The sequence below is a fragment of the Simochromis diagramma genome, unplaced genomic scaffold (genome assembly GCF_900408965.1).
Source record: "Simochromis diagramma unplaced genomic scaffold, fSimDia1.1 OVJJ01000676.1, whole genome shotgun sequence".
Classification (NCBI taxonomy): domain Eukaryota; kingdom Metazoa; phylum Chordata; class Actinopteri; order Cichliformes; family Cichlidae; genus Simochromis; species Simochromis diagramma.
Genome location: NW_024387466.1, coordinates 165471 through 191401, shown reverse-complemented (window position 1 = coordinate 191401; position 25931 = coordinate 165471). Strand labels below are relative to the sequence as shown.

The 25931-nt window shown below is 41.8% G+C and overlaps 1 protein-coding gene across 1 annotated transcript in view; it reads right to left on the bottom strand.

The window, feature by feature from the left end:
• LOC120723244 (E3 ubiquitin-protein ligase RNF43) overlaps positions 1-25931 on the bottom strand; it is a 103632-nt gene that overhangs the window by 17419 nt on the left and 60282 nt on the right. The window contains exon 7 of the mRNA XM_040014584.1: positions 14688-14801. Within this exon, the coding sequence (XP_039870518.1) occupies positions 14688-14801 (114 nt within the window). The remainder of the gene's footprint in view (positions 1-14687; positions 14802-25931) is intronic.

The following is a 25931-nucleotide window of genomic DNA, read 5'->3' as shown; positions in this document are numbered from 1 at the left end:
CCATAGCGGGGGCAAGACCAGGCCCGAACGCATCTGCTAAGCTATTTTGACGAGCCACCCTTCTAAAAAACTCCAGGATTCAAAACTGCTGGAAGATCAAAGGACTAATACTGCAGTAATAATAAGTTACTGCCCTATGAACACCTCATTCATCAGGGAGAGGCAGTGATATAGTACAGTTGTAACTGCAGGGCCATTAAGCACTCATCATCCTATTTGCCATCCTCATGTGGAAAAACCTCTTCAGTGAGGACGCAGGATGAACTCTTGCCTGCAACGCCAAAAATCTCAACTGATAAGGAACTCCACACCATCTCCCACCTTCCCTTCTTAGCAGCCAACTGAAGGTGTCTCCCAAGTGGTTGGCATTTTAATAACAGAAATTTGGCACAGTGCAGCATTATCTGGGCTCTGTCATTCTGTGCAAGCATGACACGGCGTCCTATTTTGAGCACAGCATTTTTGTCACATCATGCGTGCCAGCGACAGCCCGATGAAACCCTGACCCTCACACGCTCCCACTGAAGTGACAAGTGAGAGATGTGCTGCCCTAATATGAACGCTTTGAGACGCAAACACTTTTCATTCCTTAAAATCGGGAGACATGTGAAAGGTAGGCGAATTTTGCCCTCAGGCAGCACATAAACAGCCTAGCGTGCATAGATGCTAATATGGGGGAAATGTATGATGCACGTGCAAGTTAAAATGCACGTTCTTTTCCCTGCCTTATCTTACAGGGAATATATTAGATGGCTTTATTAGTAAACAAGTGTGTTCAGAATAGGGCTGCTCGATTATGGCAAAAATTATAATCACGATTATTTTCACTGAAATTGAGATCTCGATTATTTGACAATATTTATTTAACCCTTTAAGACCTACCATAGAACCAAGTCCGCCAGAGCTTATATTATTTTTTTACATGTTGTAGTGCCATTTGTGGGAGCATTTCAAGTTGCTATACATCAATACAACTGTTATAGCCCATATTCTAATAATATGTATGCATTAAGTCCATAGTAACTACATTAATTGCAAAAAAGTGCAATAAACTACCAAAAAATTGAAAGCCGTTTTTGTTTTTTTTACATATATTTCTACTTGGAGAAATTTAAGAGGTTTATCCCTCAAAACTTTAAATACAAAAAAGTTGCAAAAATAGTTTACAACAACGGGAAATTTATTTTGAGTGTCTTCGTAGTTTTATTTTGGAGATACAGCAATTTTTATATACTGCAGGAAAAACAAAAAAACAATCCTATGATGCAAATTTGCAAAGAAAACAGCTTGTGCATCAAAATAAACTATTTCCAGCAGTGCAATTCGAGTTCTAAGCATCCCAGAAACTATTCAGAAAAGTCAAACATGACTTATAAAAACACCAGTATAGGCTTTTAAGGCCTACAAATAAAAAAAAAAACTACATTTCCCGCGAAAATGACGTCACTTCCGGTTTCGGGCAGGAAATGGCGGACATGCGAAAGTTCACGTTGACAGTGTGGGAAGTGTTACAAACAGCTGATCGGATTGGCAAAGCGTGTTTCTGGAATATTATGTTTTTGTTCCTGCAAGCGCTTTTTATGCAATTTTTGCAAAGCTTTATGTGGAAGGAAACCGTGGCCGAGGACAAGCTGATGGCATAAGATGTAAGTACAACTCCTCCAGTTTCATATGCCACAAAAATTATTGCGCTAGCTTACATGGTTCCGGTTCTACAGGGATTTAAAAATAGTTACACAAAACGGAGCATGCTGCTCTGACCGGCTTTAAAGGGTTAACAATAACAATGTATTGAATAATGACTTTAAAAAATAATATAAAATAGTGTGCAAATACTGATAACAGTGCAAATGTTTGCAATATAAGAAATAAATGAAAAATGTAAACATCTATGTTTAGTGACCTTTGCAGTGTTGCTCTGTGGTGCAGCTACTACACTGTAGCAAAGTTTACACACTATGTCTACTTGATCCACGTCTGACTCCGCGAACCCATAATGTTTCCACACCACTGAAGTTTTTTTTACCTCTCTTTTCAACCAACGGCAGTCACTCTCCTCTCCAAATAATTTCTGCTTAGCTTTCTGAGCTTTCCTCGGGTCCTCTTAATTGTTGTGACGCGTGTTCGAAATGCAGAGAGGTGCGCTCGATTTGCCACACGGAGCAGCGCGAGAGTAAAGCATGCAGGAGGTGCTAATAATCGGCTCAGTCATTTTTAATGATCGTGGAAAGCCCAGATCGTAATCGTGATTAAAATTCGATTAATTGAGCAGCCCTAAGTTCAGAAGCTGAGATGCATTGCTTAATGTGAAAATTGGACCGATTTTAAGTTTCACTTGTATGTAAAAAATTTCAACCTGGTTTGATGGAAACATGCTTTTCAGCTGATTTCACAGAGCAAAGTGATTTGGTTTTTTTTGTTGTTGTTTTTTTAAAAAGCAAATGCAATTAGCTCAGTAAGCTTGAAATAACAGACTAAATGAATTTTGATCAGTGGCATAAGGATCCACCAAGTACCAGTAGCAGGTGCATGCAGGAAGTTTTGTTGGCGTAGTTTGGCCCATTGAACACACAGTTAAGTAATGGAGCAGCAGCTGGTGAGAGCAGTTAAGGTGCTTTGAAGCAGGTGTAATTTACAAAAACATGTGCCCGTTCTTCACATTGATAGGTCTATTGTAATTAAACCCAGAAATCAAAGACAATCCAGTTATTTGTGATTTCTGCTAAAATTTGCTAGCGGGGTTCTTCAAGCAGAAATAAAGCCAGTGTGAAAGTGGCACAAACTGCAGTTGCTAAAAAGAGTGAGTCACTCCTCACAGAGTCCCCATTTTAAAAGGCCATCTTTGGAGAACTTAAAAGCATGTTTACAGGCTGATCCAATAAATGATTTTAGCCTCTCTTGGTTAATTTTCCTTTTCACAACAACTGTTTGGTAAATACATGATTTTAGACAAAGGGGACTGGGGGCGTGCCCCTTAGATTGACAGGCGAGACACAGAGAGGTCTAGGCAATCAATCTGGAAGGCCTCACCTCCGATAATGAGAGTCACTAAACTGGATCTCTTGGATGTTTGTTCTTTTGTTAGCATCATTAACTATAGCCTTTGCAAAAAAAGATTTGTGAAATTGTACTGTTTATTCACTCTGCATGACGGCTCACTTTCATGTCTTCTTTCAGGTTGCTGTGACATGTTCAGGGTCATTACTGCTTTTTCCAGGGTTGTTACCAGGTTACTTTTTTAATGCATGCACCAAGTATTTAGAGTTAAAGACTTGCTTATGTGAGTAATACTTAGTGAAGTTTGTCCCCATTTCCCTCTGTGTAACATATAAAAGAGCAACCAAGTCTGCATTTCCACTTTTCATACAAATATATAAGTCAGGAATATTAGGCAGACCCTGCTAAGAGGGACATATTTTACAATCCTCACACATCCACAAATATTTGAGAATCCACCTGTTCCTATTTTAGAGCGGTGTATCTCTATGGACATCTCACTGTTTGGGTACAAAAGTTTTGCGGTGCCATTAACGACAAACTCCAACTGGACCACAAAGGTTGTGTTAGCACCACATGCCTACAGTAACCAAGCCGGGCCAGGACACAGCCCCTCTATCATTTCAATGAGGGGAGCGAAAATAGGAAGGGCAGGAAAGTGAGAAAGTGGGACAACAAGCTGCTAATCGGTGGCCACTCAAAGCACATCGCAGCTAAAAGCAAACAGAACATCTTCCAGATCTTATGTGCATGTTGGGAGGGAGGGTCGGTGTTTAGCTTAGCAACGCTGGCATCGTCTTAGAAAGCCGACAAGATGTGAGAGAACCAGCGGGGAGAGAGCAGCAGGCAGCAGGCAGGCAGGCGAATTACTCGCACCTCTGTGGCAGAGGTGATGACAACGGTGAACTGAGCTGAGCAGCAACAATGCTGACATCTGTGAGAATGTCTAACCTCAGACTTTTCTTGTTGTCAAGCTAAAATTTCCAGGTACCTGCAGACAGTAATATGCATGAAATTCTTCCCGCTTGCTTCCCAATGCTGCACCAATTTAAACAACTACTCAGCTTTCACCTATCTGCAGACTTCCTTGATTAATTAAGAAGTCAAAAGTGTCTCACTAAGAACCCAGCCCATTTTCATACCGTTCCCAGGTAAGATTAGAGGACCTAATCCGTACCATGTCCTGATGTCCTTTTTTTGTCCCACCTGCTCACTTGAACAAGTGTTTTCAGCCTCTTGCAGGCGACCAAATCACCATTTCAAAATCCGCACGTGACTGTGAAATGTAAAGCACACCACCTGTTTTTGAAGTGGTGACAAAGAAAAAAGGAATGCACTTTCCCATTAAGTAAGGAAACCTGAAGTATTCTTCTCATTGTTAGGCAGCCCACAAAGCCCCCCACCCCCGCCACCACCCCCAACACACACACAAACACACACACAATTAAGGCTTGTTCCAGAGCTTTCTAATCTGTCACCCTGATGGACAGAAACTTGTATTAAAGTGCACCACTAAACAGTATAGATACTGCTACTCCCCTGTCCACATATCCCACCTTGTGTGTGGAATACTAACCAGACGGCAACCTCAGGTGGAAATTTCTTTCAGGTAACAGTGAGGAAGCACCAGCACTGACGGCACAGTATAACAGAAAAGTATAAATACAACATTTAAATGTTAGGCTAATGAGTCCAGCCATGGACTCATTAGCCATGTTCCCTTATCAAAGTATTTTCCTGTCCTTGGAACAGCTGCAGATCTGCCCTCTCAGAATTTGTTTTCGGCTTCCTCCCTTGTCCTATCGTACAGTTGCTGACCATTTACTCAGAGAGCGAGCCTGAGTATGGCTCTGCAAAAAGGAAGGGTGCACAGACCAAAATGACAGTGCTTTATACTGGAAAAAAGCATAGTGTTGTCCTCTAAAATGTCATGCTTAACCACTTCAAAGGTGCAAAATAACACAATCTATCATGCAGACAAACTCAAAGATCATCCTTTTTCTTATAAAGCATAAAGTACAAGTGACATGTCTGCCTATTTTTGACAGAGCAGTCACCGTCAAGTCACAGAATCAGAAGCTATGCACGTTCAACCTGTAGCTGTAGTATTGTTTATCCTGCTGTGCTAAACTACAAACAGAAGAGTGCAATTTTCTGCAGAAAAATGACAGGTTAAATGATGCAGAGTTTTCATTTTCAAGTGTTAATGGTGCTCACTTGTATCCCAAAAAAACTAGCTAGTGCACATGACTAACCAAATACAACATAAATCGTTGTCTGGCAGTGTGCGCTTCACCCAAACTGCACCATGTGTGACTAAACAAAGCGCCAGTAAGTCCCAAAAACTACAAATCTTTAAATGGCCTCTATGCATACTTTCTACCTTTATATCAACCCTATAGGTAGAAAATTTGAAGCACAGACCTTCCAAGACGTTTATGCTCAGGTTTTGATTAGTGAAATTCAACGAATTAAGTCACAGTAGCTCCATCTTTTATATACAGTCTACAGGTTCAATTTACTGTCAAAAGGACAACACCAGTTGCTGTCACGGCCAGCGGGGGCAGAGCGTGTGGAGAGTGTGTGTGGTGGACCCAGGCGCGAACACAGGTGAGGAGACGGGAGTGAACTTAAACTGAAAACGAGCCTTTATTTTGGGCTGATGCAGAAGGGAGTAGACAAAACATAACAGGGACAGAGACTGCAACTAACCAAAAACCTAAACTGGAAAAACACTAACCTGACTGAAAGGCATAACTATGATCACTGTGAACAGAATGCTGTGCAGATGCATGAAAACTGTGAACCAAATGGCATGACGAAACAGACATGAACATGACCTGCACGGAACCTCATCGTGCGGCTGCATGAAAAACAACATAAACCAAATGGCAAACATGAACTGCACAGAATCCTGAAAAACACTTAATTTGACCAGAGGGGAAGTACACAGACGACGCGACAACGAACAAAGGAAGACCGAGGACTTAAATAGACACAAATATGGTGATCAAGGGAAGTGGAGACACATGAGAACACAGCTGACTCAGATGAAACATAATGACAATACAGGGGAGAGTAACACCAACTACAATGAACAAAGAACACCGGACTCTTACAAAATAAAACAGGAAACACGGAGACATAGACATGGAGATAAAACATGACATGAACTTAACATAACCACATAGACATGAAACATGACATGAACTTAACCGCATAGACATGAAACGTAGACGCAGGAACCAGGGAGACTGAGTACAGGCGGAGATGACAGAAATAACTAAGAAATAAGGTCTGAACAGCAACCTAGAATTTAACTAGATTGAAAATGAATACAAAAAAATACATAAAACTCAAACACTGGGTCACACGACCCTGTACCGTGACAGTTGCAAACTAGCAGCTTCATCTGCAGCTGACTAACAACACTGTTTTCTTCAGCAACTTTGCAACATTATTGGTATCAACAATATCCTAACATTTTTTGAGCATTTACTTTCCCAAATAGCTTATTTACTTTGATATTATGGCAATAAACCCCCAAAACTTTGAAAATGTTTTATTATGGAAAAACTGTGTACATCCTGTCCATTTTAGCCAATTCTTGATTGTTAACACAACCAATAACTGGAATGTGTCTACGTCACATGGTCTGACATAGTTCATTTCATACAGACGCAGTTAGTACGCAGGTGCAAACAAAACCTTTCTTCCTGTGATGAAACAACACCATACTAAGAAAGCCAACTGCAGCTGATGTTAACACAGTTTGGAGGAGGGGGGGCAGTGGAGTCATGATTCTGCTTGTGTAGGTGGATTAAAGGAACGGCCTGACAAAGGTGCCCATTGTTTGGCCTTATTAAAAGCCCTGCGAGTGTTTAACATTTGCATTATCATGAAAGGAACGAGAGACAGAGGACTGTGGCTCAGGCAAATAGCAACGAAGTCAGAACACCATCTGTCTCAAAGACAAAATAAATGAAATCCTTGGAGACGGGCTTATCAAAGTACAAATTACATCATGACCACAGTAATGAGTGCACTGACCTAAAAGACGGCAGCGGACTCAAAACTAAATACTTCCTACTGATTTATCTGCACAGTGATGTGGTGAACAAAGACATGGCCTAACTTTAGCAATGGGGAAAAGGGAGGAGAAAACAGAGGCATCTGGGTCACAAAGACAGGAACGTAGTCACTTTTTAAAAATCCCATCATTTCAAAAAATAAAGAATCGGATAGAGTGCAGTGTGGGTTTGTGCGTGTGGTGTACCTGAAAAGGCGAACAGTCAAAACTGGAGAAATATTTGAGATGTTTAACAGTGCAAGACTGCACAGTAACAAGGCCACCCTTTCACTGTGCTGCCTGATAAAAGGGAGTCTTGTTGGAGATAAGCCCAAAGCTAATTCTATATTACTTTTGAAGCACTCACATTAAAGATGAAATGATCAAAGCCCTGTAAACCTATCTCACAATGAGCTGATGGAATATTACCCTAAGGATAACAGGAAAAAACAGCCCTGTGTCTTTTGCATTGACAACTGAAAAACTGATTTTGAACTGTCCCCGCGTGGTTTCCAGACTTTTTATGTTGTGATTTAGAGTTTATCTCAAACTGGAAGCAGTAAAAATGTGACACTGTCGGTGTTTTTGTGTGCTTCAAAGAATAAAAGACAAAAATTTAAGCTGCATGCAACAGGTTTAAGAGGTGCACAGTCCTTGCCGGTCGGCTTGTAATGTATGGCCAAGGTTGCAAAAGTTGGTATCCAGCTTTGAGTAGCTGAAGAAGGAAACAGAAAAGTCAAAGTTTATCCCTTTGAAGGCAACCGAGCAACTGTCTGGCACAGACAGGCAAATAATGAATTTTCATGGGAGAGAAATCAAAGCAAATCCAGAAGTCTGCTAACGATGACGCATTTCATACCAGCCAAAATGTCCATTGTGTACCTGCTGCTTTTTGCATTTACTCTCAAAAGCTGAAATATCCTCTTTTTTCCAGATGTTCCTCTGTGTTACTCCTCCTCTACTTGTCTCAGATGAGCTGGAGATGTTGGACTCGGCTGCCAAAGTAAAAGCAGATAAAGGCAGCTGCCACTGCACTTCCAGCCAACGTCTTTGCTCAAAAAACATATACGCCCGAAGTCAGCGTTGACCCCTACAGAGAATAACACACAAGGAGACAGAAACCACAACTCATTCTTCCATTAGTGGGTTTCCCTTGTTTTCAAAATGCTTCCTTTTACTGAGACTACACTTCCTGGTCTGAAAGTTCAGGACACAAGACGAGTGTTTATGGCATTATACTGTCACCAATTCTTTATGAAATCCCTCAATAGCAACAGAACTGAAGTTCTAATGCTGGCAACTGAGTCCCATAAGCAAACCAAACTTCAGTGGTCATTACGACCCAAATGTAACTTTTTTAATATTCTATTTTTTATTTTTTTTAATACTATCTCATTTTTCTGTGAACAGAACACAGAAAAATAGCTTAATATAACAAGCACTTACTAGTAAGTCTGTAAGCACCGAAAACATGGAGAAAATTTATTTATTCTCATATTTTATTTACCTTTCCTGATCAGCAAACTGCAGAAAAATTTCAGTTTCTCTGATGTCAATTTAGGCTGTCTCCAAAAGTGAGTCAACTCCATATACCCAGTGTTAAACATGTTAATAGCTTTAGAGCAGACTAAACACATGCAGAGCTTGCTAGCAAAAAATATTTTGGACTCTGTGGCTAATCTACCTCTTATTAAATATAACAAATCAAAAGGCTGTATTTTATTGTTGGTGATAGGTGTGAAAGTACTGCTCCAGGTGTCCTGGTGACTTAGTATAGATAGCAGGAGGAGCAGAAGCCTGGATGAAAATAAGGAGACAGCAGCCTATGATGCACCGCAATCTCGGTCCCACAGTCTGTGCACATCTGTTCCATAATCCATCTGCTCTTGGTTACTTTAGTTGGTTAAGTCGAACCAATGTAAGCCTCCATAAAATCCCACAAACCCCTTTATTCATGAGCGATTCTTGCCAGCTCTCTATCCACTCTGACAGCTTCAGTGACTCTACAGAAACCCGAAGGTTGCAGGTATCCACTGCCTTCTCACACCAGTAGTTTTGCACACTATCAAGCCACAATTATACACGGTGCTTCCACTTAAAATTCGGTGCAACAAGCACCAGGGTGTTTCAAAATAACCGCAGAAACCTTTTTTGGTTTTGTGCACTTCAAGCATGTCGTTTTTGATTTATTATTCCGCCGGCTCTACTGCAAGTCATGGGGCGTGCTCTATGCTGACACACTGGAAGCAGTTCACACAGTCTCATAAAAAAAGAAAAGAAAAATCCTAGATCAATTAAAACTTCTCTCCCTCAGGACCATCCATTCCTACAACTCCTTCCCTCCTTCCAAACAGGAGGTAACCAGGACGACAGCTGCACACATCAGCTTCTCCTTAAAAAGTCTTTAATTGTCGCCTGGAGGTAGACATGTTGCTGCGATCACCAACATGATGCGACAGAGAGGGTTCAGGGTTCATTTTTATAGGCGCTGTTCCCCACAGGCAAAAGAGTGTTATTTTTAAAGTTTTTATTTATTTGTGGTGGATAACTTCCAGGATCAGGTTTGTGTCACAATCTGAAGATAACAAGTACATATTTAATTACTCAGACTGTCAGCAATGTTTTGGAGGTTTTTTTTGTATATAAAAAGAGTTCAAGTTAGAGAATCATTTTAGCACTGCATTTAGTTCCCGTTCATGTGTGAATACAGTATACACACTGCCGGACTTAAATGAATTATTGTGAGGACAAATAAAAATGGCATTTTCAGTGTATTCAAAAAGGTGAATGCTCATGTCGGTACACCTGAGTTGCAGTAGTTCCCACATGTTTCCTCTGAGAAAAGCTCACTATAGAATTCCCAAACTGGCAGTGAGTCATCACGGGGACGGTATTGTACTTAAAGGGGATAAAAGCCTAGCACACCCAATTTTAATGTATGTATGCATGGTAATGTATTCCTCCTGATCCCACCTGATACCAAGAAAAATCAGAGGTGCACCATAGTAAAACTGGATATGAGAACAACAAACTCTCTTTTGGCTCGTCCCATTACACTGGAAGGATATGCTTGACCACCTTTAGTCTCCAGTAAAAGCTTCACTTAAACTGCATCCACATCATGTAGTTTAACTCTTGTTAAAAGCCACCAAGTGAGAAAAAATATATACTTGGAATTACAAGATCAGTACTTTCTAACTCACAATACAGGTGAAAAGAACTACACAGTCGCTAGCTTCACCTCCACTGACTGTCCCCTCTGTTTTTATAGGGTTGGTGTCATTGGAGCATTTTAATTGCACTATCTGGGAAATTTTATGACCCGCTATGAGGTTTAAAACTGTCCGAACTGTCCATCTGTGCTTCGGTTTTACTGAGTGAAATTCTACTATTTTGTGGTGGTGGCTACGTCCATCTTTTAGCTACAGTATATGGGTTTACCCCAATTTTTATATATTAGCAGGTCAACATTTGCTTATTGTCTTCCTAACATTAACATATTTAATGTATTGTTAATGCTGCCCTCTGGCATATTTCAGTTAGACCAAAGTAGTAGAGAGACTGACAGACAAGCACAATGATCCACAGAACGATGTTGCTATCATATATTTTTCGAGCACCAGTCACAAACAGTATAATCAAACTGATGCCAGGCGATTCACTACATTAGGCAAACACAGTCAGTGTCACCTGACTCTTGACCCATCTGACTGGCATTGTGTTTGTGCCAGATAAAATTTGCAAAAACATACTTGAATTCATGTGGCCTAGTAATACGCATCCACACACACACACACACACACACACACACACACACACACACACACACACACACACACACACACACACACACACACACACATACATATATAAAAGCCCCAGTTAAAGAAAACAGGATTACTGAACAATCAGGCCAAGAAGCCTTTTCATCTGAGAGGAGCAGAATCAATAAGCAAGGCTTTCTATGAGAGTCAACAAGTCCAGACATGGGCCAAACTCAATCACTGTAAGAGCTGTTTTCACAAAACCACTTCGTGTTCATCGTGTTTCACAGAGGTGAAGTTTGAGTGGGAGAATATCCGCACTTTCAAAAAGCACAGATTACAGCATTTATTCAGAGTAAATTAAGCTTGGTGTGGAGTTTAGTCTAGTACTCCTGGCACCACCGCAGTGCCTTTTCTCTGAATCACGTGTTGCCCTGTGACTTAAGCCTGAGAGCCTTTCCATGGCTTCAGTGTAAAGTGAAACAAGCAGACAGCAAACAGATTGCTTCTACCATAGCACAACATGCAGGAAGAGAGAGCTTGTGGCCTCTGCTTGTTTCGCATTTTGCAATGATGCAAAACCACTGGAGCAGTGAACAGTTCTGATTCAGACATTTGCAAATAGCTGCAACAGATGGATGGGACATAACTGTACAAAGAGAAAGCTTTCCCCCTTTTTTATAACTTCTATTAAACATGTTTAAGTTCACTTTGTAAAGTTCATCCATCCATTTAATTCCACTTTTCCAATTCGGGGTCGTGGCGCAGGCTGGAGCCATTCCCAGCTGCCATAGGGCAAGAGGTGGGGTTCACGTTGAACAGGTGTGTTGCAGGGATAACGAACTTACTAATGAACTTACTGATTCAGAACAGCTCAATTTACCATTAATACACTGTCTCTGCCTACACTGAAAATCCTTTTCAGCTATTAAAAATGCAGCATGTGGGATTTAGTGGTATCTTGTGGTGAGGTTGCATACTGCAACCAACTTAATACCTCTCACCTCATCCTGTCCTTGCAAAATGAGAACCTACAGTAGTACCCTCACACAAATTCAAAAACAACCCTCTCAAGAAGGTATTTGGTTTGTCCAATCTGGGCTACTGTAGAAACAATACTGGTGTGGCATGGCAGACTCATTTGAAGAATACCCTCTGAAACAGAGTTGCAGAGTTTATTTTTATTTTACAGAAACATTTTTTAACCAATACATGGCAGACGGTGAAGTCAGGCTGAAAAACTCCTACAAGAAGCTGTTAAAATATTTCAGTTTATAAGGGTTGAGAATAAAACCCTCATCTCTATGTTCAATTAAAATGTTAAAAAAAAAATCATAATAATTAATCATTCTTAATAATTTATGAAATTGACCTCGTTCTAGCTTTCTTTGTTTTATGTTGTATATGTACTGTTACACTGCTTGGCCAAAGTCTCATATAATGAAGTCACTGTATGTAGAAGTTTTTTTGGTTTTTTTGGGTGGGGTGGGGGGGCTCTTGGCTCTTTATATACAGTGCATTATTTTCTGTAATGTACTGATAAACATTAGACTTTCATATGTTTTAGATTCATTACACACAACTGAAGTAGTTCAAGCCTTTTGTTTTAATATTGATGATTTTGGCATACAGCTCATGAAAACCCAAAAATTCATCAGCTACCTCACAGTACTAATGAGGTCTCCTTGTCTCTCGCTGTTAATGTTTTTGTCTCACTAGTTTTCTCGCTTTCAATTAACCTCACCTGCAGTGTAATCTACTGGATGCTGGCTGCACCTGCTAACATTCACCAAGCCTGCTTGGAAACTCCTGGAAAAACGCTACTACTCATGGGACTCATCTGCCTGCTGTCACTCCTGGATTCCTGGAATCACCAGTTTGGGAAATCTGGAACCTTTCATGCATCCCACCATTCAGATAGATGCTGACTCTATCCCTAACCCCCACAGGCAAGTAAGCCTAAACTGATTAAATTCATACTCACCTTCAGCCACCCGTGCAGCTCTGGATCTAACCACCCTCTCCTATATTTCAGTGCCTCCACGTCAGAGAACCTTGCTGCCTTTCTCTCGTCGCTCTTTGTACATATTCCCGTAAAACATCAGCTTTTTTTGTTCATTTAGTCTGTCAGTCACACACTCCTATGACATAATGGAAATGAGCATACAAGGTTTCCCAATATCAGTTTTTGTTTTGCACTGAGTAACAATCAAGGGAAAATGACCCTGATTTTTACAGCATTGTACTTTTAACATAGACTTTAAACCACTGAGGTAGAGGCACACATGTTCTTCTTCACGTCATACAAGTTCATGAATGTATTTGAGAGATGGTCAGCAATGCTGGAAGTATCACAGCATAAACTTTCCAAGCTGTTTCGATGCACTGAATGAGGCAGCGCGAACTGCTGCAAATCAACAAGGAAATCTCCCTGCAAGGTTGGATATAAGAATCCCTGAAAACCAAAATAAAAACAAGGAATAACAATGAAATGCTATCCCTCGGGGTTTAGAGCGTCACTTTGTTTGCTTTACGCTCTATTCTGAGTGTGCGTGGTGCAATACGAACCCTCTGCGGCCGTCAGAGTATCTATAGATCGCCGAGGTGGGTTTACACTCAGACTTAGCTGTAAACAAGGCCCATCCAGAGACCATGGCTGACCCAGCACCGCACATCCCCAAATATCTGATTCATCCCTTCAAAAGGCCAAGAGCAAACTTCTCAGCAGCTGCATGCTGAATCCCCAATAAATCCACCAGACCAAAAGCTTTGAATCGTGCTATGAAAACGAGGATGCAGGTGGCTGGAGTGGAGTTTAGTGCAATACATACTTTCCAGACAAGCCATACAAAGCACACACACACACACACTTCTCTCCTTCCTCTTTCCCTTGCTTCTCAAAGGCGATTTGCAGGGAGGAAGAAAGCACTCGGAAGCGGCGGCCTTTTGTTCCCGGATACTTTTGCATGAGGGAGGAGAGTATGTTTTGTTTATGGGACAACACAGTGTTGCCATTAAGGCTTTAATCAGAACTGTTTTCTGCAGTCAGCCTGGAATGACACCCCTCTTTCTCCGATTTGGTTCCCACCGGAGGAGCAAACAGGAGGAGGAAGAAAGGAGCGGGGAATGTGGGAATGTCTCTACATCGTCGCCACGGCGGGCAGCTCCTAAACATGGCTTTAAATTAGGGGAAAAGAAAACACAAGCTAAAAAAAGGCAGGCGCTTAACTATACTCCTGCCTGCTAATTTGTCACCACTTGAAAAACGGGGGAAAAAATAGCAACAGTTTTAAATCACACTATTTTAAAGTCAGGGTATGCCAGCCAGTGTGTATGGTAGAATGCTTAAACACAAGGGAGATTTAGGTCACCTCCGTCAAAGTTACACATACATCTGAACCACTGTCGGTGGACTCTATGGAGTTCTGGCTGCGTTCATATTAGAGAGAAGCAGAAATGGAGAACACTCAGTGTCTGGTTCTGGTTGGCTGGCTGGGATCTGACTAGTGACAGCTGGGGCTTGAAAGCCTTACATCCAAAGCCAGGGCTCGATGCCACTTGCTACATAGCAGCGCTGAGCTAAGCCCACCCCCTCCTGTCCAGGCCCTCACTCAAAAAGATCACTGTACTGGACAAAACATCAGGCTCCTGCCAAATAAAGGATCATCTCTTTAAAGTCAGAGAGCGGGAGGGGTGCTGGAGGCAAGACGAAATGGCAGTACGGTCGATCTGTCTGCTGCCACGTCTGAGACAAGGAAAGGGGTCACGGAGAGAGGAGTTTCTCAGACCATTAAACAAACAAACAATAAAAAAGCTAAATTCAACACCACCTGTGTGTCAGTGTGCGCAATCCATACCTTGTCGGGCAGTGGCAGACAGTGATGTACCCTGTGCTCCAGTTTGACGATGGTGATGAAGTCACTCTCTTGTCGTTCATCCTCACTTGTGTTGCAAAGAGACAGAGGATGATACTGCAAAAAAAAAAGGAGAGAGAGCAAGGGGTTAGCAATATTTTTTCTTTGCAGTACTTGCTACAATGCACACTCCAGAAGCACGAGCACAAAGTACACAAACAATGAATCTGGGAATGATGTACGACTTACTGAACTTTCTTTAGAAATGATGTAAATGAGGCAAAATTACTCAATCACACTGAGTGCATGCAGAAGCAGTAGAGACAATTTAAGGCATTAACTATTACAGAATCACCAAAGCTTTCTGATATATTCAAGTGTAGTTTGGTGGGGGTTTTGCCATTACAAGGGCCTACTTATATTTAGATTTAATTTTTTTAAATTAAATAGTAGATAAATAACTCAGTGTTATCATATCTACCCAAAAGACAACCTAAAGTGTGTGACCTCAAACCAAAAGCAAAAAAGAAAAAGAAATTTTCACAAAGATGCTTTAAAAGACAGTCTGCACAAAAATGCTAAAGCTCTTTTTCACACCACTAGAGAACAACAATTGCAATTTATGGAAGCCTTTATGTGTTAAATTAAATGGTTTCTTCCTAAACCATACCCAGGCTGACATCAAGAGGAAAACTTTGGCACCCTACGAAATCAATGACATGGATGGCAGTATTCACTCCCACTTAAAGCCTTGAGGACTGAAAGAATGAGAGATAGTCAATCTTTAGTGGAACATTTGATCCCTTCTGAAAGGAAGGAAATTCTGAGCTGCTGAAAGGCTGCATTTAAGAGCTCAAGGGATCGCAGCAGTGCTTGCAAGTCACAGACATGCTGTCACGGGCACAGGGAGTTGCACGGCAGTCGGGAAAACAGCATCGCTAATTTGCCTGGCTGACATGAATGATAACACCTCAGGTACAGGTCCTTAAAGTTCACAGATCACTCTGCAGCACCCGGTCCCTGGGGTTCCTCCCTAGCCCTGTCTTGGCCTGTTCTTTCCTAGCCCTGCTATGAGCTCGTCCCAGCCTGGTTCTGCCACGGAGGGCCTCTTCATGTGGCTGTGGGCTGAGGTAATGGGGCTCCCCCTCATCTCACCCAGCGGAAATCCCTAAATTAAAAAGACCCAAGGGTGACATCAACAGCTGGCATAATGACGTAATGTCCCGCAAAGGGCTGTTGCATGTCTGTCAGAGGGTGAAATAGAGAAACAGAGAGAGACGAGAAGAAAGCAAGCAGACTTGGGGAATCAGGGTGGGATAAAAGAAAAACACAGGGGGTGGACCTTCATCACAGCGGCTGTTCAACGCAATGGATTAAAATGAAATAATGCAGAATGTTATCGAGATATCGGCTGTGATCATTGGCATAAGAAACACCAGCATTGATGCTAAATGTCTGCCTAAGATGCAAACAACATGACAGAAGAAGTGCATTAACATAGTCACTGTCCGCTGTTTTAAGGGGTCCGGTTCCAGATGTAAATTTCCAATTCATTTTCTCTTCTGATGATTCACAAAATCCTTGGATCACAAGTTTTAAGCCAAGCCAACCAGCTATGAGGTGAATCATAAAAAGATTTTGATCTGGATAAAAAGAATAAAGGGAAATAAAACAAAAAGACTAAGGTACAAGACTGTGTGCATAACGACTGTAATTTTAACAGGGAAGGAACTACTCATCCCATAATGCACTGCAAATCCCAGATTCCACAATGAACAACGTCCAGCCTTCTTGAATGTAATCCTTTTCATTATTGTGTTGTATAATAATAGATTTTATTATATTTTGTAATTTGTGTGTGTGTGTGAGTAGTAAAGTTTTGCACTCTCTTTCTTCTTTTCCACCTACCTGTTTTCACTCTCTCTGTGTTTATACTGCATTTTGCATTTAATCATTAATTACTATTATTCTCTGGCTCTCTTCCACATTTGTCTTATTGTCCAATATAACACAGACATGCGACTCCTTTAGGAGCACACACCATCATTTCATCACGTTGTAGCTTATAGTAAGTCTGCTTTATGTTATGTCTCATAACCTAAAATCCTATGGAGACTATTAATGGGATGTTGAATGTTCTTCAAGAGCCATTCCTGAAGACTACTCAAAGAAATGACAAGAAAGATTGTCTAAGACCGTTCAGGCTGTGTTGGGGAATAAAAGTGGTCATACCAAATACTGACTTTCAAGCTCATCTGTTCGTTCATATACTCTATTTCCATGAATGTGTTGTTTCACATGTTTTGCTGCAGCTACTTTCCATTTTCCTAGTCAAATATAATGACTAATTAGCACTTCAGTGGCAACCAAAACAGTATACATTTTTGTGTGGTGGTACTCAACATCCACTTTTAAATGCACTGAAATGAAAGCATCTAGAAGATGACAGGTGTGCTTGACCTCACAAACAGAACCTGTTGTGAATTCTCAGACCCTTGCATGTTTCCTTAATGGCAGCCACTGTTCAATAGAAAGGCAGGGAACAAGACAGCATGGACTCTTGGCCAGCCTTGCATGCAGGGCTGCCAGCTGCCTCTACCAGTCTGCATTTACTAGGCCCAAATTAGAGGCCTACAGTTGAATTTGGCCTTTAACAAAGAAAAAGAAAGAAAATAAAAAACAAAAATCCTTTAATGACACTACTTCACAGATGCCATGACCTCTGCTCATTTTTGCTAACGGCTGCTTGGAAATGACGAGAAGAGCTGCATTCAGAGTCTGATTTTACAGTAAAATTACAACACTCATTTGTATCTTAAGGCTTATATGATCGTGTCTGCCTCTTGCCATGACATTAAACATGTTGATGCATGGGAGTGTACAATCGTAACTACTAAAGCAGATAATAATCCCAAAGCTGAGCCAAGCAGGCTCATAAGGAGTGGCTGCTTTTAGTTTCCTCTTTCTGATGCTCTGAGGGCAACCACCTCGATGGTCACAGTGTCTATGATTTGCATAGTCGGCAAGACTAAGCATTATCTTCTATTTTAGATATGCCCACACAACTTATGATCGGATGGCTGTGAACGCTCCCTGTGCCACCATTGGTACCATTTACCACTTCGAAACACTCCGCTGCTGGACTATAAACAGCAACCAAGACAGACTGAAATGTCTTCATTTGGTTTTTGTATGGCCCTGAGAAAAAGGGGCCTGGGAAACCAAATCACTGAGCCTCTATTTCACAGGCACTAGAAACCACAGGGCACACAAACAGTTCCCCACAGACTGTTAACAATGCTCACTCCTCCATTCCTCCTCCTCCTCCTCATCTGTCTAGATCTGTTGCAAAACTGACGAGGACATGTCCCTCGGTTCCTTTGTAGCCACGATTAAAGGCATTCCTTTCCAGCTCAATCAAAGACTACCCCCAAAATATTCCCAGGCATGAATTTAACAGCCTCAAAAACAAATACATGGAAAGAAAAAGGGGAAAATAAATAGTAGCTACAGTGAGAAGTCAATAATATTTTTTCCTCCGCCCTGCGGATCTTCTTTTTTCATCTGCCAATAACCAGCAAGCGAGAGTTCTAGTTCATCTGTTGCCAGCAGGGAACCGGGCCTATGCAGTTATGTCAGTGTGCGTTAAAAGGGGGAAACAGAAAAGGCTTGCACCTTTTATCAAGCTACCGGTCAATTAACAGCTGTGCAGGTCACAGGGCTTCTGAAAAACTGGTGGCCAATCAAAATACATGCTCGTTTAGTAGGAAGTGAAACGAACACTCCAATAAGTGCTTTTTCTGTTGTATGACTCGAGACTAGGAGTGAGGAAGGTAAAAGGTTTAATCAATTGAACTCTGCCTCAGGGCCTAGAAAGCCTGCCAAGTTAGAGAATATCAAGGAAGAATTCAATCAACTCTGCCACATGCAAACATGCAGATACACACACACCCAGTGGGTGAATACATTTTCAATGACAGCTGATAGGGTGAGAAAAAAGTCAGCATGTGATCCAGTTTTTTTTTGTTTTTTTTTTATTGTGACCACAGCTTTTTGTTTCTAAAGTTAACCATGTTCTAAACTGCTGTTCAAAGTGATACTCAATACTTGTTTGCACGACAGGTCTAATTAGACTCGCTTCTCTCGGCAGACGAAGGCAAATGTTTGTTTAAGCAACAGGCAACAGGTGTTGTGGATGCTACGTGACTCATTAAGCTAATTCCCAGCTCCATATTTTTATTCTTGGACTATGCTGAAGTAGCTTTGCTTGATTTACACTTGAAAATAATCCCTCCTATGCTGTGCATATACTGTTCATCCAAGCTCTTTTAAGTACTCTCCCCTTCAGCCAATTTCCTGTTTGGCTCCACTTTGCAAACAGAAGGTTATTATATTATATTATAGTTATTATATAACTAATTATATTAATGATATTCTACAATAACAGGAAAAAAAACAGTGAAAATGAGCATTCCGAACAGTTAGAAGCCTGAGCTACTGTAACAGTGTATATAGAATACTATAAAAGGGAAATATATAGAGGTCCTCTTCAGAAGAAAAGGAAGCCTGAGTTGGCACGAAAGACTGAAACGTTGACCCTTTGGGAGCACATCAGGTAGCATGTTTGCTTTAATTCTGTGTGTGAGAGCATGGGCAAATGAGTGAGAGCATAGCTATGTATTGTTGCTAGAGGCACCTGAACATGTGCTTGCATGTGAACCTCTGTGTGCAAAAGTTTATGCCTGCTGATCGACAATTTTGGTTCTGCAGAGGAGTGAGTAACTCATCTCTGGGTGTAGGAGCATGTGTCGGAATCTCAGCAATTGCTGTAGGGGTGGGGGGCGCTGAAAGTCTAGGCGCTGAGCTTTTTCTCAAATGTCAAATCCTTTCCCTGTATCAATAATCGTAACACACACACTGTGGTCAGTGCCATAGATAACACAGATACACACCGCTCAATCAGACTTCATGTATCTACACTAATTAGATTTACATGAAAGACTGATATAAGAGCAGTGCCCAGCGCTGAGGGGAGCAGAGCGTTCTTTCTCTGTCGGAGCATCTGGAAAAGTACACCCTGAGGCCCTCGCCTTGTCTCTCTTTGCAAATGCAAACGAACAGAAGGTATTACTGCTTTGGTCCTATCAAAACAAAAGACGTGTCATCTTTCCTCCCGCTTTATTGACAGTGTCAGACCCATATCCAGTAACGGTTACCACAGAGAATGACTTGGGGAAACACGATCCCATAATGAGGCCCAAATAATTACCACCAGCCCCAAATTTGCCCGGGACCTTTCTTTAAGTACGAATATCCCCCCCCCCCCAAACTCCCAAACTCCAGGCGCGTCAGGCTGTCTCTTTCTGTTCTATAAAAGGGATTAGACAGAGAAGAAAGAACCCGAAGAGGGAAGAAGAAATGGTTTTAATGAAAAGGACACTGATGAGTGAACTTTCAGTTCAGCTTGGTAAAATGTCAGCTGAGGGAGTAACTGTTATAAATCATATTTCCACAGATCAGAGTGTTCATGTGGGGCACTTCACACTTTCCTGCTTTCCTTGTTTCTAATAGAAACACATAGAAGCACAAAAGGGAGCACAAAAGTTCAACCGGGATGAACTTTGCACACTGAGGACCTGGGCTGGGTACAGCCTTACCTGTGCACAAAGGCAGCACATTTTTTTTCATCAAACCTTGTTGAAAATCCTCTATGCCCGAGCTCCGCCCTATCCACATTTACATAATGTTAATCTAACCACACATACAGCTATATCGACCTGATCCATCGCTGTGATTCTCATCTGCAGTATCTGTAGTTTTGTTGCAATTTATTATGTCATATATCCACAGAAAGCTATAAGAACACAAAATAGATATACATATATCGTCAGTGCAATTCACTTTCATTTATACAGCAAATCACAAGAGCAGTCACCTCAGCAGTCACCTCAAGGTGCTTTAAATTTTAAGGTAAAGACCCAATAATCAGATGACCCTCTATGAGCAACTTGGCAACAGCGGGAAGAAAAAACACTCCCTTTTAACAGGAAGAAACTTCAGACAGAATCAGGCTCAGGGAGGGGCATCCATCTGCTGCAACTGGTTAGGGATGAGGGAACACTCAGTGCATCATTGGAAGCTCCCAGAAGCCACATAACTGCAACATAACTAAGTTCAGGTTTACCTGATCCCGCCCTAACTAAATCCAAAAGGGAAGTAAACTTAAAAGTAGAGAGAATGTCTGTCTCCCAAAGTTGCCCTTCATTGCTTCTGACCAGGTAAAACCTAAGTTTTACCTAAGCGTGTCAGTGAGTAGACACGCACTGACACACGCACTGTTGGTACACACCACCAATAACTCAGGTCACTCCATCAGCCTGAGGCCAAAGCTGCGCTTTACATTTCAAAGCTCTGAGTTAAACGTAAACACAGCACTTCCCTGTCATAACAAATCAGAGGCTCGGCAACACAGCAGTTTGTTAGTGTTGCAGAGATCCTTCTTCCCTGTAGACACAGCGGCCACATCTACACAGCCTCCAGGCTTCCTGCGGCACATCCCCAGCCTTCAGGACAACTCTCAAGCTCTCTCAGGTTACCCACACCAGTCAGAGAGAAAACCCACACGCCTCCAAGTGTCAGTCACTCACATTTGGGAGCTTAAGGTCAGCTATCTGGAAATCAATTAGTTGGGGGGAGTGAGGATGGGAGGCTCCACATTATGGCAGAAAGAGAGGAATCAGGCAAAAAGGAATGTGAGGCAAAGGATCCACACCATAAGTCCTGTCCAAATAAGGTTAACACTAGCCAAAAGGCAACAACATGTGGTTTGTTTTTCCCGTAACAGAAAGAATTGATTATTGATCAGATTGGATAGTGTCAGTGAGTAATATATAGGCAAAAGATACACGTAAAGGAGGCTGACAAAAAGAGAATATGGTGGAGGCGTAGCAGGATGGAAGTGAAGAAAAAGACATATCTTGCATAGCTGAAATAAATTTTATGTTAGATGTATCACCTTAGTGTGTAATATTAGCAATTTGCCTATGCCTGCTTGTTAGCATTAGAATCTAAACACTCAATGGAACTAAAGAAATGCAAACTGTGCAAAAAGTATTATTTCAGCCCTTATTAATAATCTATCTTTTGCCAGAGAAACACTACTTGTTTCAGGAGTTTGCAAGTAAAAAGCATCCATGGTCTTAAAGTAATATCGACTTGACTGGAGGATGGCTGTGTAGAGAAAGTCTAGAAATCATCTTGTCACCTGACATCTGTACAGTATTACAAGAAAATCTCCGCCAAGGCAGCTCACTCTCTGGGAAGTATTTACTTTTAAGGGAATAGTAAGAAGCAAGCAAGAAGGTCCTGAGTTCAATTCCACCATCAGGCCAGGGTCTTTCTGTGTGGAGTTTGCATGTTCTCCCCGTGTTTGCGTGGGTTCCCTCCTGGTACTCCGGCTTCCTCCCACCATCCAAAGACATGCAGCTTGTGGGGATAGGTTAATTGGATAATCCAAATTGCCACTAGATGTGAATGTGCGAGTGAATGTGAGCGCGAATGGTTGTCTGTCCCTGTGTGTTAGCCCTGCGACAGACTGGCGACCTGTCCAGGGTGTACCCCGCCTCTCGCCCCATGACAGCTGGGATAGGCTCCAGCGCCCCCCGCGACCCTGAAAAGGATAAGCGGAAGCGAATGGATGGATGGAATAGTATTGTGTTTTTCTGTATTCATTTTATTTTCTTTATTCTTTTTAAACATACTTTAAGATTGTAGTGCAGCAAAAACACCTGCAGAATGCAGGCTTTTGTTATTTGTCTTACTGAAACCCATTTTTATTCACTTCACTTATTTTTTTTATTTATGTGGTTATAGTAACATTGAATGTATAGCATTTATTTCTTTGTTTAGTGAAATTTGTTTAAAAAGCTAATTTAAGCATTTCACCTGAACTAGGCAAGAAATTTTGGCTCATTGCAGGGCCTTAAGGAAAGATAAGGGTCTGAGTGAAGATCAGTTAAAACAGGCTGGCAGAGGATGCGGTTTCAAAATAGAGCCAATGCATGAAGCTGAAGCCCTCTCCACAGACAGACAGTCAGGGGCACCATCGCAGAGTTTAACTATAGATCTCTTTAACGAGAGACAGGTGCCCTCTTTACACACTTGCACATAAAATAAAATACAGTAGGCTGAGGGGGTGGTGGTTAATGCCACTCTTTTATTTGGAACACAATCTCATGCTCACCCCCCCCCCCCCCCCCCTCGCATCCATGAATCCACCAACCAACATGTGTCTTTTGTAGCAATATGCTGTTCTTAAAGAGGGGTCAAACTTTATTATAGCACGTGAGAGGGAGATATCTTTCTTCTCTCTTGTTGCTCTAGCTTTCAAGCCATTTAAAATGTAGCTCATGGACTGGAAATGTAATGCCACCTTTCCAATGGTAAGCAATACCGCTAGTTTCAAAAAGAAGCATAATTATATTGAAGCCTGCTCCCGCTCCTGTAACGACTTCAATAAAGACTTTCCTGATGAGTAGTTGTAAGTACTAACTACTTACAGTGGGGCAAAAAAGTATTTAGTCAGCCACCGATTGTGCAAGTTCCCCCACTTAAAATGATGACAGAGGTCAGTAATTTGCACCAGAGGTACACTTCAACTGTGAGAGACAGAATGTGAAAAAAAAATCCATGAATCCACATGGTAGGATTTGTAAAGAATTTATTCGTAAATTAGGGTGGGAAATAAGTATTTGGTCACCTCAAACATGGAAAATCTCTGGCTCTCACAGACCTGTAACGTCTTCTGTAAGAAGCTTTTCTGTCCCCCACTCGTTACCTGTATGAATGGCACCTGTTTGAACTCATCATCTGTATAAAAGACACCTGTCCACAGCCTCAAACAGTCACACTCCAAACTCCGCCATGGCCAAGACCAAAGAGCTTTCGAAGGACACCAGGAAAAGTATTGTAGACCTGCACCAGACTGGGAAGAGTGAATCTACAATAGGCAAGCAGCTTGGTGTGAAAAAATCAACTGTGGGAGCAATCATCAGAAAATGGAAGACATACAAGACCACTGATAATCTCCCACGATCTGGGTCTCCACGCAAGATCTCATCCCGTGGGGTCAAAATGATCATGAGAACGGTGAGCAAAGATCCCAGAACCACACGGGGGGACCTGGTGAATGACCTGCAGAGAGCTGGGACCAAAGTAACAAAGGTCACCATCAGTAACACACTACAACGGCAGGGAATCAAATCCCGCAGTGCCAGACGTGTTCCGCTGCTGAAGCCAGTGCATGTCCAGGCCCGTCTGAAGTTTGCCAGAGAGCACATGGATGATACAGCAGAGGATTGGGAGAATGTCATGTGGTCAGATGAAACCAAAGTAGAACTTTTTGGTATAAACTCAACTCGTCGTGTTTGGAGGACGAAGAATACTGAGTTGCATTCCAAGAACACCATACCTACTGTGAAGCATGGGGGTGGAAACATCATGCTATGGGGCTGTTTTTCTGCCAAGGGGACAGGACGACTGATCCGTGTTAAGGACAGAATGAATGGGGCCATGTATCGTGAGATTTTGAGCCAAAACCTCCTTCCATCAGTGAGAACTTTGAAGATGAAACGAGGCTGGGTCTTCCAACATGACAATGATCCAAAACACACCGCCCGGGCAACAAAGGAGTGGCTCCGTAAGAAGCATTTGAAAGTCCTGGAGTGGCCTAGCCAGTCTCCAGACCTCAACCCCATAGAAAATCTGTGGCGGGAGTTGAAAGTCCGTGTTGCTCGGCGACAGCCCCAAAACATCACTGCTCTCGAGTAGATCTGCATGGAGGAATGGGCCAAAATACCAGCTACTGTGTGTGCAAACCTGGTAAAGACCTATAGTAAACGTTTGACCTCTGTTATTGCCAACAAAGGTTATGTTACAAAGTATTGAGTTGTATTTTTGTTATTGACCAAATACTTATTTTCCACCCTGATTTACGAATAAATTCTTTACAAATCCTACCATGTGGATTCATGGATTTTTTTTTCACATTCTGTCTCTCACAGTTGAAGTGTACCTCTGGTGCAAATTACTGACCTCTGTCATCATTTTAAGTGGGGGAACTTGCACAATCGGTGGCTGACTAAATACTTTTTTGCCCCACTGTACATTCAGAGTCCAGCCAGAACCTCATAGATTTGAAACAGAAATTGCACAAATTTCAAAGCAGTTTCTGCAGCATGATGGTTTAACTGCAGAATCCAGAGAAGTTTGCTTTTATATTGGAATCTAACCAGAATATAACCAATTGGCAAACAGTTGAGTGGAGTCACCTAATGCAAAGAAACATGTCACAGATGAGTTGCGCTTATCAACACAGAATGACTCAGATTAATGGAAACATGTTGTCAGTCTGCCTGCTTTTATAAATTAGATGGAGGTTAGTTGTAAACATTTCCCAATCTGTCTGAGATTGATTGCAGTCAGTCTGAGCCACAATTGTTCAGACACAGCTTACCTCCTGCTGTGTGACCCCATGACAAACAAAACTGGTCACACAGATGTTGAGAGTGTTGTACGGTCAATCTCTAGGTGACCAGTTGGTTGCCACAACTACTTGCAATTGGTGTCAGACAGCTGAAAAAGTTCAATGCAATCACCATCCAAGTTGCAAGGGGGTATCTATCTTGTTTTAACTGTAGTGCATCTGTGAACACCACAGCAATACATTAATATTAAAAAAAATCTATGATAAAGCACTAGTTTTTGCCAGGAACATAAAATGCAGATTACTGCTTTTAAAATGAATTTCTTAGTGAGCACATATAATATATATACTGTCTGTGTGATGATGATTTTTATTTAGCTTATGACTTGACAGCAGGTATGTTCAACCAACACAAAGAGGAGGAATTAACTAAAACGGTTGCAGAGACATGTTTAAGCACCAGGTTTCGCTTTGTACCGTAAATCCTTTTCCGGAAATGGCCAACCCATCCTCCCAGCTGCGCTGAACAAAATGACAACCAAAAAATGACTTAACCCACTGACTCTACAGATAATTCTTTTAGCATGTGCTCCTGTGTATCTTCACTTGCTGCACACCACAGAGCCTCACGTAGCTGCTTGTTCAGCCTTAAATCTTGTTTTCCTGGAAAGAAGATATCTGCCATAAAACTAAAGCAAGGCAGGCAGATTACTCAACTAGAAAACAACTTCTTCGAGTGGTCTCCCCATGGTCTCCCGCAAATT